The sequence below is a fragment of the Taeniopygia guttata genome, chromosome 1A, assembly GCF_048771995.1.
Source record: "Taeniopygia guttata chromosome 1A, bTaeGut7.mat, whole genome shotgun sequence".
Taxonomy (NCBI): Eukaryota; Metazoa; Chordata; class Aves; order Passeriformes; family Estrildidae; genus Taeniopygia; species Taeniopygia guttata.
In genome coordinates, this window is record NC_133025.1 from 22,329,282 (window position 1) to 22,349,232 (window position 19,951).

Sequence of the window (19,951 nt, forward strand, 5' to 3'; positions counted from 1 at the left end):
CAGCAGTCCCTAAGTTACTTGGGCTCACAATGCACTTTTGGTGCAGAAATAAGTGCTAGAAGCTGGGGCCCTCAGATACCAACCAGGTACCTGTCTCTGATATTACCTCTAAACTTGAAAAAGAACTTCTGTTGCTTCCTGGAATTAGGTGCCTGCTGGTTTGGCTTTTCTCACAGAAACAGACATTCACCTTGCCCTCTTGTATGGCAGTAGGTGGAGATTTGTTCTTTATTTACCCAAATGAAGGGTCTTAAACCTATATATCCCATTCTACCATGAAATGCTCCTTTCAGCCAGCAGGACTGGCTTCCCTCTGATCAGTGCACTGTTAAACATACAAGCAGCTCCAGGAGCAGAGGTTGAGAATGTTCCATGTTACCCATGCTGAAAGCATCCCGTGGTGATTGGTGGTGGTGGGCTTGTGATCAAGTTCCTGCAGTAAAGGAGCAGAAGGGGGATGTAAAAACATCTCTCGCCTACATAACGAATCCCACAGACACATCTGTGTTGAACTGACATTCTTCTCTCAAGACATTAGGCATCAATAAGAAAAATCTGAGTTTATTTAGGTTCCCTTTACAGTAAACAATATTGTAGAAATAATAGACATCTCTAGAGAATAATTCTGATTTTGGTCTTTCTGTGATTACAAAGAAGCCATGTGTGACCACAATCATAATTACAATGCCTCTGTTAAATATATACAGTTAAGCAGAGAAGCAGCTTTTGGTGCCTGAGAAGAGTTTCTAGAAGCTGCTGTCCTTGACTTCCAGGCTGGCCTTGATCCAACAGGCAAGTTTTGAATACGCCTGCAGGTTCTGGTGTATGCATTTCACAGCTGAAGGTGTGTTATTTTGATAACTCCATCAGGGCTACAGAGCTGAACTGTTCTAGAGACTGAGGAGCCCTGCATTAAGAGATTACTAGACCCTGAGTCCTTGTTATTGCACAGAAATGATGCAATGTAGAATTTAGGGAACTGTAATGGGTGGAGCAGTAAGACCTGTTATGTTTTAACCTTTTACCATCAGCAGTAAATCCATTGTATGTATGTGTTTTATAAGAACTGGGCAGGACACAGTGTGAAAGGATGTTGAAACAGGATTTTACAGTAGCTAATAGATACCATTTGCTGCAAAGAGAGCTCAACAAAGGCCCTGAGCTAAAAAAAACCACATCAGTCCACAAAAATCATCTTAGAATTGTAATCTGTAAATATAAAGAAACTTTTGAGCTAGCATATGGAAGGAAAAATACCATTCAGAAGTAATAAAACTTCTCTCATCTGTTAGATGATTTGACTAACATCTGGGGAGGTTGCACAATCATTATCAGGCAGAGAAGAAATATTACTTCAAACTTCTTAGTCCCACAGAATCATAAAAGAAATATGGAAGTCGATAATGACAGGAACAAAAGAAAATATAAAATATGTTTTTGGAACATGGCAAGTGAGAAACTGCCAAACCTGGTCTTCCAACCCTCACAATAATCCATATAATTTACTAACTTTAAAGGGCTCCTGACAACATTAATTTCACACACTTGATCTGCAGTGAGTTCTTCTTAACTGCCCTGACTTTGTCAAGAGGTGTCTGAGTAATTTCCATTCCTTACTCAAGGATTTTAGTTCTGCAGTCTTGTCTTCACCCAGAGTCTACTCAGCGTCCTTCGAGCAGTCCAGGGGCAGGTGGTTCTGGCAGACACTGAGCTGTCTGTTTTAACCACATAGACTGTCACTGCTCAAAAAAGGTAAAAAAATCACAGGATTGAAAACACGCACTGCTGTGGGAATGTAGTCCCCACTATGAGGTATGGGAGGGAAATGCCCACTGCAGTGACTGTGTGAGCACATGCACTGTCAGGCAGGAGCATGCAGAGCAGTTCACTCCCTTCCTTTCAGGCAAGCAAGCAGTGGGAAAAAAAAGTTTGTCAAAAGCTGGGAAAACACCTTGGTATTTGAGTTTCAGCTGAAAGGGGGTAAATCCTGCTCCTCATTAGGGAAGTTCAGTACTAGAGGAAAATGAAGGTAATGCTTAATGGATGCTGTGTTTCATAAAGACCTCAGATTTTATTTAAACATATGCTTGATCTTCAGTTCAGTGCTGCTTAGTGTGATGTCCCTTGCTAAGGCTGTTGACCATGCTTGAGGGGATTGCAGGAAGGGCTGCCTGCAGGTGCCAAGAGCTGGCCCAACAGTCAGATGAAAAAACACAGAAATGGGACAAGTCCATCACACAACAGAAACTTGTGCTGCAGAAGACCCTGTTGTGACCCCACAGGCTCATCTTGACCATTGCAGTTAATGACTTGAGTAGTTTTCTAGGACACTTAGCTCCAGGTGCTGGCCTAGACTGACATGCAGCACTATTTTTAGTACAATCTAATCACAGGCAAGTAAGCCTAAAATGCACAGCAATGTTTTACTGTGTAGTCAGAGCTTTTCTGTTCAATGGATACTGTGAAGGTGCCAGCAAATACTTCAGGATATGTACCAGCACCCAAAAATATCTATGCCTGCATTTTACACAGACTGTTCTGGTGTTTGGAAGATTTACACAGGTAAAGATACCAGTGGAATTTGAAAGATAGATTTTTGCTTGGTAAAGGCAAGCTCCTTGAAGAGCTAAGGGCTAGTGAAAACTTCTTAATACAACACAGCTGTTTTAAATTCATCAGAGAAAATCACTGCTCTAGATAAGAGGCTTGCCCTACCTCTGCTATATTCTAGTGCTTTTGGGCTTGACAAAAATATATTTTGAATATTCAGACTGAATTTGCAACAATTGTATCTCAGATTTCCAGCAGCTGCTAGTCTGGCAAAACACAAATTTCTAAGATGATCTGAAAGAAAGGCAGATGTGGAGTAGAGCAGGTGCAGATAGCCAGTGAGGTAAGACAAGCCAGATGCAAAGCTAGCAGGCAAACAAGAGAGTAAGACCATATTTTTCATGTGACCCTACAGAGACTTATTTAGCAGTTTGGGTCTATGCCAAATAGTTCAGTGCACCTCTAAAAATTGCTTTACTGTAAAAGAGTAATCTGAAGATCCCTGGACTGCAGTCAACTTAATATCACACATATCTGCATCTTCAAAGCATTCTCTTTAGCTCAACATAGCAACAGAATCATAACTATTAGTGGTTATTTCAACCTTGAGGTAATTTGATGCCTCGCTACCCCACCCACTAAGCAAATAAACTTACTTTGATGTCCCTTTAATGTGTCACAGAAGAGAAAAATAAAAGCCTTGTATCTAACAGTGTGAAAGAGATTATTCTGAAGATAATAATTTTCAAATGAAGACCAAGACTAAATGTTGTATTTGTAGTCAATTCTTTCAGCTCCCTGAAATCTGGCAACTCTGATGACAGAGAGGACTTGTCAAGGCATTTCCCTACAAAAAGGGAAATATTTTTATTCCAAAGTCAGCCAGTTATTCTGAAGATATTTATTATGATGGACTTAATCATGGTGGCCAGCTACTCTGCTGTAACCCAATTCACTGTTCAACAACTGTTCAACATCAGTGGAGTTATATGAGAGGTGAGGAGTTGCACCTCACTGGACACTGGTAAATCGTGCTCCAGCTTCCATTAAAGGCATGTGGTAATAACTGAGACTACTGCTCTGTATATCACAGTATTTATTTTGCAACACAGTTACACTCTTACTCTACCTGTAGCTTAAAGTATGCCCTAGTTCTGTTCTAAACTCTGCATGCTGCTGGGCAGACACTGAGCAGGAAACCCCAATTCTCAGAGTACTTGTTCCCCAGCCTAAATATTTCAATCCTACCACCAATTCCAGGGCCACTCATGTCTGTATTAGGAGGTGGAACTCAACCTGACGACTAAGTCCTTTGCTATTTTAATGGTAAATAAAGGGACTAAGGTAGATATATGGACTATAGGAGCACTTTAATGTTTATTCAGGCAAAATGTCACAGCAGATACAATAATTCTAGAATAAACTCTAGATAGCAATATGTGCTCTCACTGGAATTCAAACACAGTGATCCTTTTATTGTCTTAATCCATAAATTTTAATGCATATGACCAAGCAATCCTTGCATGTGAATCTCAACTCTCATCTTTCACATGCATAGAGATACTAGATATATTTTAAAGTTAAATAACAAAAATGTAGCTTAGTATCCTTCATTTATTCCTAAAACCATGTGGATTATACATAGTGTTGGAAACAGCTTATTCAAAGAACTTGTTTAAATAAAGATCAATTTGCAAATTGTACCCATGACTTTGTACAGACCTATTAATGTACATAGACATGTAAAAAATAGAAAACACACAGGAAAATATACATAATACATTTGAAAAATATCAAGATTTGGAAAACATTAAGACATCTGGGTGCACAGCACATGTAAACCATTTTGTGGTGAAACCAGAACTGATGAATTGCACATTCACTGATATCCACTACAGTATAACAAAGTCAGCTCTTTTCATCACTAAGCTAATGCTTCAGCAATAGGTTTTAGCTAAAAAAAGAACAAACACAAAAACATAAAAGCCCAGTTAATGCCTTAAAAACATTTGTGTACAGAACAATAACAGTAACAGCATGTGGATTTAAATGATCTACAAAAAAAATCTTATCAGAAGCAGAACTGTAATATACCTATCATTGATCATCTTAATACCAAAGACATCTGGCTGCATTTTGCATCTACTAATATTAATGATGATATTCTATCCTTCAACTTTAAGGCTGTGCAGCCCTGGATTTCCACACCCAAGAGAATATATTACATCATTTGCATACAATTATATTCTTTAGATAATCATACTACTCAAAACCAAATGCTGATATTTTCAGTATTTATGCACAGCTCCTGACCCATCTTTCATGTAGATCTCCATGCCAGGGAAACTTACACTGAAAGTTGGGGATATTTGCTGTAAGCAATCAGCAGCGAATTATACAGAAACAGATACAATCATACCATCTCACTAATTTTGTCATTATCTTAGTTAGGAGCTTTTTCAATATATTGAAAGGTGCTTTAAATTAGGTATGCCAGATCCTATTTTGGGAAAGACTCTCTATCACCTAGGATGCCAAACTCCATATTGCATGACAATTTCCTATTATAACTTTACATATCTTACCTGAAGAAGCACAAATTCACAAAACTACAGCTGGGCACAAAAACTGTGGATAGATAGACCATCTTAGGCAAATACTAAATGTTTTGTCATTAATTACTAGCCCTACTTCTATACAGGGCAGCCCCTCTGTGCGCTACTAAGGCAAATAAGATGATGAGTAGCTCCTTGCTATAATTTGTTTATTCCCTGACATTGTTTGTGGCTTCTTTTCCCAAAGAAGAAGCTAGTGGAGGATTATATGTAAAACTGTGACATGACACAGAACTCAGCAGATCCTTTGTTAGACTTGCACCTGCCTGGTTAAAGCACCCTTCTCCAATGCATGGTAGTAGCGTGGTGCCTTGGTTGCCTGCTTTGTGACTGGATGAATAAAAATCCATAACTGGATAATATTTAGGGACAGCAGTCCTATGGTTGCCACTAACCTGTCACCCAGCTAATCCTGGGCCATGCACAGTTTCTCATCAGGTACCACGGCTGTGAATGAGTGGGCTGCCAGCACTGTGGGAGGGGACCAACACACAGCTTCTCCCTGGGGTGTCACCAAAGAAGGTCTGCAAACACTGGGGATGCAGCTGGGCTGCCACATGAAACTGCAGTTCAGAGAAGGTCTGAACTGAAACTGGCTTTCAGAGAAGGTCTTGTCTGTGCCAAGCAAGAGATGCTGGTAGTATATTCTGCTGCCATCACGTCACACACTTCTTATGATTGATAAATTACCAGATCCTGAAAATCTTATGTGTGCTTGCAGGGGGGTTTTTGTTATGTCTGTCGTTCTGGCTTCACATATTGGCAGTATTTTATAAAAAGTCATTTAAAAAATGGCATTCTGTGCGGGAAGAATACTTGATTGGCTTACAGGCCAAGGCAGACACTGAAGCACTTATCTAAGCATTCTTCCTGCATATGGACACTCTCCTAAACTGGGATCATAAATAAATTAACGTTAACAAATTCACTATATTTACATGCTACATTGAGACAGTTTCAATCAATCTCAAGTATAGGTAATCTATCTCCCTATTAGCTTCAGAACATGCAAAAAAATAGAGTAGATATCTGTTCCATCTAAGATAAAAATAAGAGATGTGTTTTCACTAAAAACACTAGAGTTCAAAACTCAGCATCATTGGTAAAATGCTAATAGACATTTTCAAATTCTATAAATTAAGTGTCTAAACAGAAGAGGTTTAATATTGAAGTGAAACATGTCCACATAACATAAAACTCATTCAAACGGAATGTAGTCAGTTTCTAAATACATTCAAATATAACAGTGTCTCTATAAAGAAGAACTACATAGTGCTGAAGACCTAAAACAGCCTTTTACAAATGTTCAAGTGAATATACAGGTCTCTTTTTACTATCAATAATACACACTTGCTTGAACTACAGCTGTTCTAGTCTTTGGCAACAGTTCAAGTAACTTCCCCTCTTCTCTCCTTTGCAACCCTCCATCTTCCCCTTTCACACAACAGAGTCACCAGGGCATATCTTAATTTCATAAGGTTCTTGAGAAAATACCACATGTCCCAAACTCTCTTTGTATGTATGCAGTCAGTCAAGGAAGCATATCTTAATCCACCGTGGTCCTTCAATTGTCACTGAGGCAGTGGCACTTCTCTAGTCTCAGTGCTACATCCAAGAGAGGCTATGTGCTGACAAACTCCATCTTACTTGCACAGAGCCTGCTGAGAAGGATTTCAGAATAAACTTGATTTATTGGACCTCGGACATGATATGGGGACTGAGAATCTGTTGCATGGTCCTGCAGTTGTGATGGTTTGCTTTGACTGCTGAAATATTTCCCCAGCGTATAGTGCCTTGATAATGTCATTGTTATGTGTGACCTTTCTTCAGAGGGATTGGATTTCACCACCTGCAAAAGAAATGACATATGTGAGTGCTTCCTGCCTGCACCTAGAAAGACAGACACACAGCTGTGTGTGCAGAAATGCTGGGGCAGTTGCCCATGAAGCAGGTCCTGAGGTGCCTTACCTTGAGGTGCAAGTATATAGAATGCAGAAAAGGTGGTCTACTTATTTTTAAAATACTATATGTATGCTGACGTAATAGCTCTGATGCCTATCAGTTTTCCTGCTGTATCAATCACAGCAGACACTTGAAAATGCAGAATTCATTTATTAATGCATATATTTATGCAGAAGCATGTTAGCTTTTAAAAATATAATGTATATTTACTGTCACTGAACAATCAAAATCAACACTCATATGCGGTGAAGCTCATAATAAATTAAATCATACAAAATTAGGTGTGAGTGAAGAAATAACATGTGCAAAGGCCTGAAAGACTGAGCAGAAAGACTTTGAGGGAGCTGGCAGAACCGAAAACAGACCAGGAATTATCCATGTAGAAAATTAATATATCCTCTGATCAATTTCATACAGCTAAGCCAAGGGCTATTATTTATTTTCATGCAATTACTGTAGGTTCATTTTTCTAAATTAGTGCCTTAGATCTTACAATTATTTCAAAATGATGCCACCTTGAACCAATCACCCAAACTGCATTCCTGTTAGGCATAATCTCCCAGGAATGCAATCTAATGTTCACCCAGCCACCAGCAGCCAGCCACCTATTAAGATACAAAAATCCCAAGGTTGCTAATTTCTGTGTAGTGGTTATTATTTCACTGCCATCAAAATAGGAAATCAATCTGAATTTAAAAATAGCTTCTGTAATATTTGTATAGTGCTGACCAATGTCCATAAGCATTTTCAAAGAATGAGGTAGATAAAAAAAAATCAAATTCTCATGTGGGCATATAACTAGAATTATGTTGGGCATTAAGTACCAGGATTATGCAAGATATTTTGTCCCAGCTCAGTATAATCCCTTTGAAAATCCAGATCCCTTAGAAATCTGAGCAAAGATTGTAGAGTCTACAGAGACTGAGATTTTCCATGTTATCATGGTCACCTGAGACCCTCTGAAATGGGCTGGTGGGAACTCAATTCTTCAGACCATTCAGAGGAAATAGCTTTCTCTTCAGCCAGCTAGTGGGAGCTAAATGAGAACTGCTGAAGGCATTTCAGTTCTTGTTTTCTGACTTCACAGAATGGCCAGTCCTCCATTCCTGCACAGCCATGCTTTAGCTCAGAAGTCATTTACACAGGGGTGCCATCTTCTGATACTTTAGGAATGTCAGTTTTTAAGAGAAAGAAAGTGAAAGGGAAAAGCATGAGATTTAATCTATCTCATCTGGTTTCAGAAAACATGGAAAGTGCTGGGGTTTCCCACAGTGTTCTTGGCTCTGTTCTTGGGGGCAAGATGCCATTTTCCTTGTGCAAACTGCTTCAGCACCTAATGAAACTCCACTTGCCAGGATACAGAAATAAGTTGATGACAAAACTATTAAAACTAATGAAATATCAAAAGAACTCAAGGACTTTCTTTTTGCTTTCCTCAAGGATCACGTTGGGTTTTTGGTGCATGATCTATTCTACTGGGCATATCTATGGCTCTTTCAGGCACAAGGACCTCTCAAGACTCATTAATAAACCTCTGTGACCCAAATTCTCTCCTGCAGAAACACATACTCTGTTGAGATTCCTTCAGCAAAGAAGCAAGACCAAATCTGCACATGAGCTCATACAAAATTATGGAGCAGTACATGAAAAATGCGGATGATTGATCACGCCCTGCTGTTTTCTCCACCGTGTTCCATACAAATCATTTGAAATATTTAATTTTGAAGCTCTCTGTTTCACTCACAAGGTCTGTGGAAATGGCAAACATCAGCAATGACCCACAAAAACATCAGCATCTGCACTCTAGATAAAAAAGGGTGAATACAACTGCCTGGATAAAGAGGGAAGCATTTCCTCCATGGGACTATTTATCAATCACATCAATATCTACTCTGTGACTTACTCCCTCCTTTCCAGCTTCATTTGGACTGAGCTATGTTTGTGTCTCTCAAGTACTGAGCAGAGTGGATCAGAGGACTGGTTAACTAACCACACCTGCTGCTGTTGGCCCCAAAGCAGGATAGAGGCCAGGGCACTGGCCTGAAAATATGTGAGCTGCTGTGGAGCCTGAGGTGGAAAGCAGCTGTGTGGTTGACGCATGGCACATGAGCTCATGTGAGTCTGATAACACTCCTAAAAAATTCTATAGATTTCAGTCAAGAAAGCAGGACTACCGATGTGAGGGAGAACAAGCAGTCTACACTTCTGCTTGTACAATGGATCACTGTAACTATTCCAGATTATTTTTTCTCAGATATAGGAAAAGAGATATGCAGCAGTAAGACTGGTTCTTCAATTTTAAGTTCCATTTTAATTGTACTTATGGTTTGATGTGAGTGTGCTGAGCTGTTCAGTTAGGAATGCATCAGTCAAAAACCCATGAGACTGAGTAAAAAGAGAAACTGAGTCCATGCAGAAGCAGCAGAGATATATAATATGTAACAAATAACAAGAACCAGGAAACTGTGCAACATCCTTTTATATGAGCTACATTTGCAGAAGGGTACGTTCATTTCTATTTCATCATGCCAACAGCTCAGCATGTCCTTGGGTGGCCTTGCACTGGGAGCAGCGATGGACAAGTGACGCCATACAAACTGCTTTCCCCACGATTTGTATTCAGGCCTAATTTTGAGCAACAGATGCTGACCTCACCATGTACCTTCTTGTTTCTAAGATCTGACAGTTAAAATATCTTAAATACCTGGGAATTATATAAGCGTAAACTATTACCTCATGGAAATGGCAGCCGCACTTCCCTTGCAGGAATTCTTTGTAACGTCCCATGGTGATGACAAAGGTGTCAACCACTTCATAGCCCAATTTTTTTGCTGTATCCAGAATAATCAAGTTTTCATTCCACAAGTTTTGCACTTCTGCCTGCATTCCAGATAAAATGTTGCAATGTCTTGTCAGAAGGACTGTTTAAAGGTTATTGTGTCATGGAAAAAAATAACAAAACTGCATTTTGAATAAGCAATTACATCATACTACAGACATGAATTACTATAAATTCACTCTCAAAAAAGCTACTAGTCCAAGACTGATGTAGGTTTTTTTTTCAGAAACTATAATTACTTTTCAGTAGATGTGCAGCTTCCTTTATAGGAAGATTTCATGACTCTTTAAAATACAATTCTTGCATAATGGTTTTTAACATGTACTTCACTAATATAAGATGTAATTCAGAAAAAAATTCCACTTATAAAGTTTGTATGTAACAAATGGTGAAAATGCTCCTTTAAAGAAAAATTCATCTTCAAATCAAATTCACTGAGGCAGTTGCTTAAAAGGGACTATAGGGTCATAGGTATCTTAAATATGGTTATACTGAAGAACAGATTATTATTTCTGAATATACTTCAGGAAGACCAAGAATAGGAAAAAAAGTTAGCCATAAAGCTGGCAAGGCAGTGGATTCAACATGGCAGACAAGAGGCCTTTGAGAGTAGCTGGGATAATCCTGAAGCCTAGAGCATACAAACCACATGGGTAATTTGAGATATGATTCCAATATTGAAAGGGAAAAGAATGTTGGTTATGCACTGTAGCTGATTTCTGGAGTTTTGTAAATTTAATGAAGAAGAAAAAGAAAAATTCTTAGGAAGCCTTTAATACTCTATCCTTGCCTCATATATCCTTTATTGAAGCTCTTCATCCTAGGATTGAATTTTGCTGGAAACTATGATAGAAGCTATGAAAATGTTTCCTCATGTTGATGACAATAATTTCCTTACTTTATTCTATTTAAGTCCTCCAGAAAGTTAAGAAAATTGTTTGAATCAATAAGAAGACATTCAATAGAGACAAGGCTGATAGGCAGTACTAATTTAGAAAGAATGGGCAAAATCAGACAGGGCAGTCTCTGTAGCAAAGAGAAGGGTGAGAGGAGCAGGAAGTCACATGCTGAATGCAGCAGTGTGTTATGGTTGCAAAAAGATGTGGGCGCTAGTCCCCAGCGCTCAAGGAGTGCTGTAATCCGTGAAAGGCAGTAATTTTCTCTTTTCAACACCTGGAAATAGCTAGAGCATGACACATAGCACTGGTAGGCATCATTTATTGCGTTCTGCCTTGCAGTGCTTCTCATCCATGCATTTTGTGTGTGTTCAATAGAGAATCACTATCCAAATTGTAAATAAAAATAGTGAATTGAGTGTGTTGCACAGTGCATTGAAATGAGCACATCTGTTACCCTGAGAATCTTGGATATGGTTTAAACAGACTGTAACATCTGATTAACATGCAAATAACAGGATGGATTCACCGGTACATTCCAGCTGCTCTGTAATGTTCTGGCTTCACAGGTGGGTTAAGATAGATTTATTGAGTTGTGCAAGCCAGACAAGTGAATCAGATCCAGCAGTAACCATGGAGGAAGCCTGGGGAGGGCCTATGTGCAATGTAGTATGAGGAGAAGTCTGCTTATTCCCAGCACGATCTCTCAATTTTGGGAGCAGGATTCATATTGGAGCTTCTTCTGTTCTTGGGACAGCTTACCAAGCATGGCATCTCAAATGGTTCTCTGATTGCAGCAGAACCCATGAAATAAGGAAATTGGTTTGAATCCCTATCAAGCAGTATGAGCAAATACAAACATTAATCTTCCTTTGATCCACTTAAAATGTGCTCAGCAGACATTGTAACATATTTAGACCAGACAGCAAAATCAATGATGAAATGACAAGTCTTCCATGAAAATTCACTCAACATGTACTGTAGCTTACCTGTGACAGAGAATGGATTCCATCCACTGGAAGATGAAAGCCCATCCCTATGGATTTGACAATTACCAGGATATTTGATAGATTTTCCCTGTTTTGCAAATTAAAAGAAAAAACCAAAAAAACAAGGACACACTTTTTACTTAACAGACACATCAAAAGACAATGCATGTTTTATTTTTTTCAAAGTCACTTAAATACATGCCTATGGAAAAAAAAGAGAAGTTTGTATTTAAAATTTTTTGTGGTATCTCATAATTTATCATATCAAAAATTTGAATAACACCAAGTACATAACATTACCTATTCAACACTTTTTGGATAATTTGCAGGTGATTGGAATTAAGCCACTGAACACCACCTACAATTAATACGGTCTGATCTGTGTTCTCCAGGGGACGTGATCTGAAACCCAGAAAAGAAAAACAACACATGTTGCTTTAAACAGATGGCAAACATTTTGACTACATTGCTTTGCATTTCACTGAATTGTATCTGGCACCCTGATCAGAGGCCTGATGTAATTTTCAGCTATTTTTTAACCCCACAATATGATCTGTGCACCTTATGTTTTATTGTTTACTGACTTTAATTATAAAATGTGTTAAACACATTTGTGAATAGAACAATAATACAAACAAGGGAAATTCAGAGTTTGTCCAGTACCTCTGCAGGAGCTGTTCCAGTGCTTTCTCAAAAGTCGGTCTCTGGTTTGCATTCATCCAGAACTGGGGGTAGTAGGAGTAACTGATAAATGTTTTCCCCTCATTGATATTGTGATAAAATTTAACATCATGAGTCTTCTGCCATTCCTGAAGAGTCTTATTCACTCTTTCAATTAGATAATACATCATCCCTCTGTTAGTTGAGTCACCTATAAAAAGAATCTTCAGATGGAAAAGGTATGACTTAGAAGCTGTACAATCCAGAAACCAAAAATTAAGAAAATAATCTAGCTAGTTGGGATGTTTTTAAATGCTTCTTATAATGTTCCAGAAATATCTTTGTGAACAGCCAGTACCCTGGCATCTTAATATCAAATTTGTCCTTTAGCAAAATCTGTGTGATTTGATTAATAAAAGCATGTATTTTTATATTTATATGTAATACATATATTTAATATGTATTTTAAATGCAAAAAGTTAAGGTTATAGGTGTCTATAGCTGGAAAATTAGCCCTGCATTTTTCATCCTTGGTGATAATTTCTTTTGCTTAAGTTTATATTTACTTCTAATTGCTAGTACACAATTGCTCTCATGATTGCTTGCAGCTTCCTGATTTTTTCCTACAGTTTTTCACGTGGTTTGCTCCTGCACAGCACATATTTGTCTTCTATAAACGGAATTCATTAGAATTTGCACCAAAGCAACACAAACACACACCCCCACACCCACACCCCCCACGAACCATGCAGCTGCTGCCTTATTTGTAGAGAGATGGTCTTTCTTCAGTTTCAAAGGGGAAAGAAAAGGGGGCTATTTTGGTGGAGGAAAATATGAATAGAGTCCTGTCATGTGTGATGTGACCACCAGAAAGCATCACGGCCTGAAGGGAGTTAGAAATCCTGCCAGGATGACAGAAGTATGTTAAGTATAGCTGTCTCTGCTCAGCTACCCTGAACTTGCAAATGAATGAAGAAGTCAAATTTGTGTTCGCTCCTACTCATTCTGGAGATTCCTCTGAAAAAAACAAACATATGGGTATGGGGAGACCACAGAACCTAAAGTGTTGTGGGAATTTTTTTAATGCTATTGCCCTATTTTGAGTGGCTAGGACTAGCATTTCCTTCTGATGAAGCAGGTAATATAATACAAGTCCTAAGAGTAGGAGAACCCAGGTTCACTGTGGTTTGCCAGTGAAATGGTGTGCAGAATGAATTACCCTAATCAGCTCAGCCTGAAACCCATAATGAAGAGCAAACTTGTAAAACTGGGATTAAGAAACACCACAGAGCCATCACACAATAACAGCTATGTTCTCTGCACAGAAGTACTCAGCTTCTCCTACCTCCGCAGGCACTCAGGGTAGTTGGCATTCTGCAAATTGGGATTTTGTTGTTTGTAACTAGCACTGAGCTCACAGGGGCTCTTCTAACTCCTGTCCCAGACATCTCAAAGCGTCTTCATTGAGGAATTTCTTAAACAGCTGCTGTTCATGTTTGTATTGCACAAGCATTTCTCTCACATGCAAGGGGGTTTCCAGCTTTTCAAATCATGTCAGTAGAAACCTCTTTAAATCATGTATAAACCTCTTCAAGTGATGTGAGTATAACATGACTCACAGAAGTCAAGGATCCTTGGATCCATGGAAGGACTGGTTGTATATTCTCTTTCCCTCTCTGACAGACACATACATGCATAAAATGATTTACAATTAGGAAGATAGTCCATGCTTAAAATATGTCCTAATTCTAAAGTCGGTTAACTTGAGGTTTTAAGCAACAATTCTTTTAGGTTGCAAAATCTCTTGATTCTCCAGCCTGTCTATATCCATGACAATTTAATCTCCATTTCATAAACCCATCACTGTATCTTGATGCATATCTATTTAAACAGTAGTTCTCAGGCAAGGACATCATGAGCTTGTAATATGGGTGAGAACATTTCTGTAAAAATCCAACACATCATTAGCAGAATAACAAACAGGCCCTACCAAGTAACACACATGCAGCAGTTTGTAGAACATACAAGACTGCTTCTCTTCTACTTCTAGTATCATATGACACCATTTTGTTATCACAGCACATGGGAATTGCAAAGAAGCATATTCAGCTATTAATTACATAGAATTGGTAGGTGGGACATTTTTATCTCATTCTAGTGTGACTACAATTCTTATTGTTGGTTTCTCCTGACAATATTTGATCTAATCCCACCTACTACCGATTTCAAATAGCAGGACAACAACTTCCATGGAAAAAAAGTAATAAATTAACCATGGCCAATGTCAATAGATATCTTTTTTGCCAACTCTGTGCATTCACTAGCAGTTTAGGTGTGAAGAGTCATGCCAAACATTTCCTAAATCTCAAACACTGCAGAGCATCAAAGATTAAGATATCTTTCCCTTTTTTTTTTTTTGTTATGTCAAAATTAGAGCAAAACACACACACACACACATCCCAATCCACACTATTACATGATTTAGCATTTTAGGGGTTTGCAATTTTCCTATACCTACATAGGTACAAACAGCGGACCCATGAACAAACTTTCAAGTCTGCCCTGGGTACCTTTCTGGCCAGGTCTGGAGATGGGAGGGCACTATGTGCAGTCATTTAGTAAATCCCTACCCGAACAAACAAGTTATGATCATGTCTTAAAGTGGCAGCTCTAGTCTGGAAATGCCGTGATGCTGGGCACCCTATGAAAATATCAGGTGGATCTTAGCATATTACTTTTGTTGTTATCCTGATGTTCTGAGAATGTGGAATAAGTGACAGGAATCAGAGCAGATTCCTTTAGAGCAATTAGTGTAAGTAGATGAAACAGACAACTGTTAAGCCCTGACACACTTCTACAATAACATCACAAGACTGATGAGACTGTGCTCAGCCTATTTCCAAATCAGGAATGAGAAAGACAGCAACATCACACTAGGTAAGAATACAGGTTGTACCACTAGAGAAATTAACCCAGACTTTTAGAAACAGGTCTCCTAAGAGAATAGTCAAGCCTTGCTGCAAGTAGGAAAGAAAGAAATGAGCCAAAGTGGACTTGTAGTTGTACAGAAAGATAGATCAAAAGAGGAGGTCATCTTTAAAGATGTCAGTCAATTATAGTAACCAGATTAGCTTACAGTCTTTGACTGTTCAAGTAGGTATGAGCCGTATCAGGATTGTATCACTGACATCAGGCAAATTTGTTTAACTCTGTCTTCCAGGGTCAAATCACAGTTTTTTTGAAAGGTATGAAAACTAGGACTGCAGTATGTGAAACCTGTGATCCCTGCTGTCTAGCTCTGCGATAGAGCTCTAAAGTCTGCAGTCATCCTCTGGAGACTGTGTTGACATTTTGAAGGGAATGCTCTCTCATAAGTCTAAAGAAGATCTCAGATAGAAAGGTGTGGATTTCAGAAAGATAGCTGTGGATTTCTTGTAATTTGATGCACCCTGGGCTGGTGGATGGTTAGCACATCATCAGTACATCTGCATACACACTGCATCCATTCATTAAGATTTGGTCTGTATCCAACCATCTGCTTCTAACCATTGGTTCAACCATGATGTGAGATGTGTAAACCCTGGAAAAAAACCCAAATTCTTCTCTTCTTCTCCTCAAAGAAAAAAAAAAAAATAAGTGGACAAAGAGGAAATCTGTAGGTAATCCTACCCTCTTTTCAAACTGCCCTTGTGCAGAGCTGGCCAAAACCATTTTGTTATAGTATGCAGGCCATCAGAAAGCATATTTCAAAGTCCACCTTTTGCAAGGCAGCTTCATTTTTAGCAAATGCTTGGAGGAGTCAAAGGCTAAAATAATTGGTGTTTAGCCTGAGGAAGAAAATCTATGTCCTTCAACTAACCCAAGAGTTCTCATGCATTAAAATAATCTCTCAATGTAATTGAATGTATGGTAACTAAAACCACATTTATTTCTATATTAGATGAACTCATTGTAGTTACATGTGCCATGTAGTATCTAATATGTTTTGAACAAAAGGCTCCAGGGATGATTCTGTATTTATCTCTATGATAACAATGAGGAACATGATGGCTTAGGTGTGTAGAATAAGCGATATCTCTTTATTTTTACAAGTCTTGCACAAGACTTAGTCATGTACTGTTCAAGTTGATGGGGCAGCTGTCTGCAGGATGACTAAATGATCAGACAAACATAAGGTTATAATTTTACCATACAAAGAACAACACTTCCACACAGACAGATGTTTTCACTGTCTTCTGTTGCAAATATTTTGTGTGAAAAATTCCATTCTAGTTTAAAAGCTTTGAAAGATTGTGTAAGCATAGTGGAATTCACTTCTTAACCAGACCTATCATTAAAAATTAACCACACTTGGGAAATTTAAACACCTGTAAGTTCAAAACACTACTTAACTCAAAAATATTATTAAGAAATCATAAGTTAAAATTCCTGTTTTAACAGCTGAATTTTAAGTACTTCAGCAAATATTGCCTTTTCATATTTCCTGTTCTTGATTACACATGACTCGATGGTATTTTATTATAAGACTAAACTATGGTAACTATTTCTCAATGATAAGCAAAATATATATCCCTCCTGCTATTGAGGCCAACTTTCTATATACTGCTAATTGGATAAATAATAACCTGTTATGACACATTTTAAAAGTACAAAATTAATCTTGTACAAAAATCAAAGAATTATCAATAAATTTGTATATGTCTTACAGTAAAAAGTCATTAATCACAGCTACAGAGAATTTTGTTGAGCCAATATAATACAGATATTTTATTATGATGTAAAATATTTTATTATGGTGAACAATTTATTTGATTCAATTAGGAATTCAAATTATTTGATTCAATATGGAGTTCCCTAACAATGAGACAGTCAGCATCTCGTTACCCTTAAAGTGGAAGATAAAAAAGACTGCTGATAGTAAAAGTGGACTGAAAGAAAATCTATCAGCCAGAACAACCTTAACCTCAGCACTTCAACATTTTCCTGTTTACTATGTATGAAATACAAACATATGACTTACTATTCTTGCTAACACATCATAAAGCAATATAAGGCCTCATAAAACTGTTTCTGTGCATGTACATATTTTCTCATGTCTCCACCAGCTTGAGTGTTATTGTTTCACTACAGGTGGTCTTATGTTTTTATGAAACCAAGTGTCCTGGTTTTGGGTGGGATAGAATTAATTTTCTTCCTGGTAGCTGGTACAGTGCTGTGGTTTGGATTCAGGATAAGAACAATGTGGGTGACACACGGAGGGTTTCATGTTGCTGAGCAGCACTTACACTAAGTCAGGGACTTTTCTGCTTCTCATTTTTCCCAGCCAGAGAGGAGAATGGCACAAAAAGCTGGGAGTGGACACAGCCTGGACAGCTGACCCCAACTGGCCAAAGGGGTATTTCAAACCATATGGCATCATGCTAAACAATAAAACTGGGGGGAATTGGCTGGGGGCAGCACCTGTGCTCTGGGATGGGATGGGTATCAGTCAGTGGGTGTTGAGTAATTGCATTGTGCATTACTTTGTGTATTTTTTACTATTATTATTATTATTATTATTATTAATAATAATAATAATAATAATAATAGTACTATTATTACTATCTTCCCTTTCTCTTCCATTCTACTAAAACTGTCTTTTTCTGAACCCACAAGTTTTATCTATTTTCTGATTGCCTCCCTTATCCCTGTGGGCAAGTGAGTGAATGGCTGTGTGGTGTACAGCTGCCTGCTAGGTTAAACCAAAACACACAGAAACAACTTAGCTCAAACAGTTTTATATGCACTAAAACACAAACTAAAACAGCAGTTAATGATGATGTGAAATCAATCGGAACTCATAGCTAAGGAAATGGATTTCAGTTACAGAGAAAGATTATAAAGCTCAGATGAGCTTTGGAAAACAAATCAATTTTAATATAATAAATAAAAGCAGCCTGGAGTTAGAAAGGAAATTAGAAAGCTTTTTTGAAGGCCTAATTATGATGCAGGTAGGAAAGATGTGCTCTGTTTGGGTGACCATAAATATATTTCAGAAAGACTGACAAATGAATACAAGAAATTAGTGACCACGAGATATCTTCTACCTTTTACCATTGTTCCATGGAACACAAGAAAAATAGTAGGGTTGTACTTAAAGACACAGTTGATCTTTCATGTGCTGCATTTACGTCAAATAGAGCATTCACTTTACATCTTAATTCATCACTTGCTGAAGTGAACACAAGTCTGGAACACAGCACAGCACTGGTTAATCGTTGCATGTTTCCCTTCATATTCATTCAAAGTAGGCTTTTAAATTTTTTTCTTCCTTATAAAACTAATAGAGAAGCACATGAAAACAGCCTCCAGCTAACAAAGTTGAAATCTGACAATGGTATAGAGACTAACACCTCCTATTTAAATTAAAAGATGTAATCACAGACTTATGCTGTTTATGTCTTATCATGATCATAGAATCATGGAACACTTAAAGATCATCTAGTTTCAACTCTGACATGTGCAGGGAACCTTTCAGTAGTCCAGGTTGCTCAGAACCCCATCCAGCCTGGATCTAAGGATTGCAAGTTCACAGCTTCTCTGGGCAACCTCTGCCAGAGCCTCACAATCCTTAGAGTAAAGAATTTCTTCCTGATATCTAAACCAACCCTCTTTCAGCTCAAGACCATCCCCCTTGTCCTATTACTACAGCCCTTGTAAAAAGGTCCCTCTCCATCTCTCTACTAGATTCTCTTCAGATACTGGAAGGCTGCTCTAAAGCCTCTCCAGAGCCTTCTCCAGACTAAACAGCCCCAGCTCTCAGAGCCTGTCTTCATAGCAGAAGTGCCCCAGCCCAGTGATCCACTCATGGGCCCTCTTTGGACTCATTCCAACCAGCTTTCTGTGCTGTGAATTTCAGACAAAACTAAAATCACTACGAAGTTATGACAAAAATAACATCTGGGAGAAAGAGATAGGAGAAATACACTAAAAGGGGAACATGCTTTAGAGTGATGACTTTAAAAGAATAAACCAATTAAATATACATCCGAGCAAAGGTAACAGAGGTAACTCAGCAGATTTCTACAGAGCAGCAAAGGTTATCAGACAGTGTCAGGAGACTTCTGTAAAAGATGCAGAATGGGAAACAAGTGCTATTAGTTACAGAGATTTCTCTCAAGGTGTTAATGTAGCTCACTCTGGCTGTCATTTGACACTAGAATAGATCAGTGACTTCAGACAGAACATCATGAAATTTGAATTAAGAAATTAAAATTCACACAGACATTACTTGGTTTTTATAAAGTCTTTACAAATGCTGTCCTCTTTTTGACACTCATCAATATGAGTGGTCACATGTGGGATGTGGAAATGTCAGCAAATCCTCTCAGCAATACCCTGTCAATCCACTTCCACAGAGGCATATTGTTCCTCTGCTGTCTTTTGATTGCCTGACCAAAG

The 19,951-nt window shown here is 38.3% G+C and overlaps 1 protein-coding gene across 3 annotated transcripts in view; it reads right to left on the minus strand.

The window, feature by feature from the left end:
* Window positions 1-3,901: 3,901 nt before the first annotated feature.
* The window catches only part of CPED1 (cadherin like and PC-esterase domain containing 1), a 145,677-nt gene continuing 129,627 nt past the window's right edge, over window positions 3,902-19,951 (minus strand). For 2 of the 3 annotated variants that reach the window (XM_030257047.4, XM_030257054.4), the window contains exons 19-23: window positions 12,515-12,735; window positions 12,152-12,253; window positions 11,852-11,939; window positions 9,861-10,007; window positions 3,902-7,014 (exon numbers count right to left, since the gene is read on the minus strand). In XM_030257047.4, coding sequence (XP_030112907.4) covers window positions 6,787-7,014; window positions 9,861-10,007; window positions 11,852-11,939; window positions 12,152-12,253; window positions 12,515-12,735 — 786 coding nt within the window. In that variant the 3' untranslated portion in view covers window positions 3,902-6,786. Of the gene's footprint in view, window positions 7,015-9,860; window positions 10,049-11,851; window positions 11,940-12,151; window positions 12,254-12,514; window positions 12,736-19,951 lie in introns of those variants that run through there. The other variant, XM_030257061.4, reaches the window with a different exon arrangement.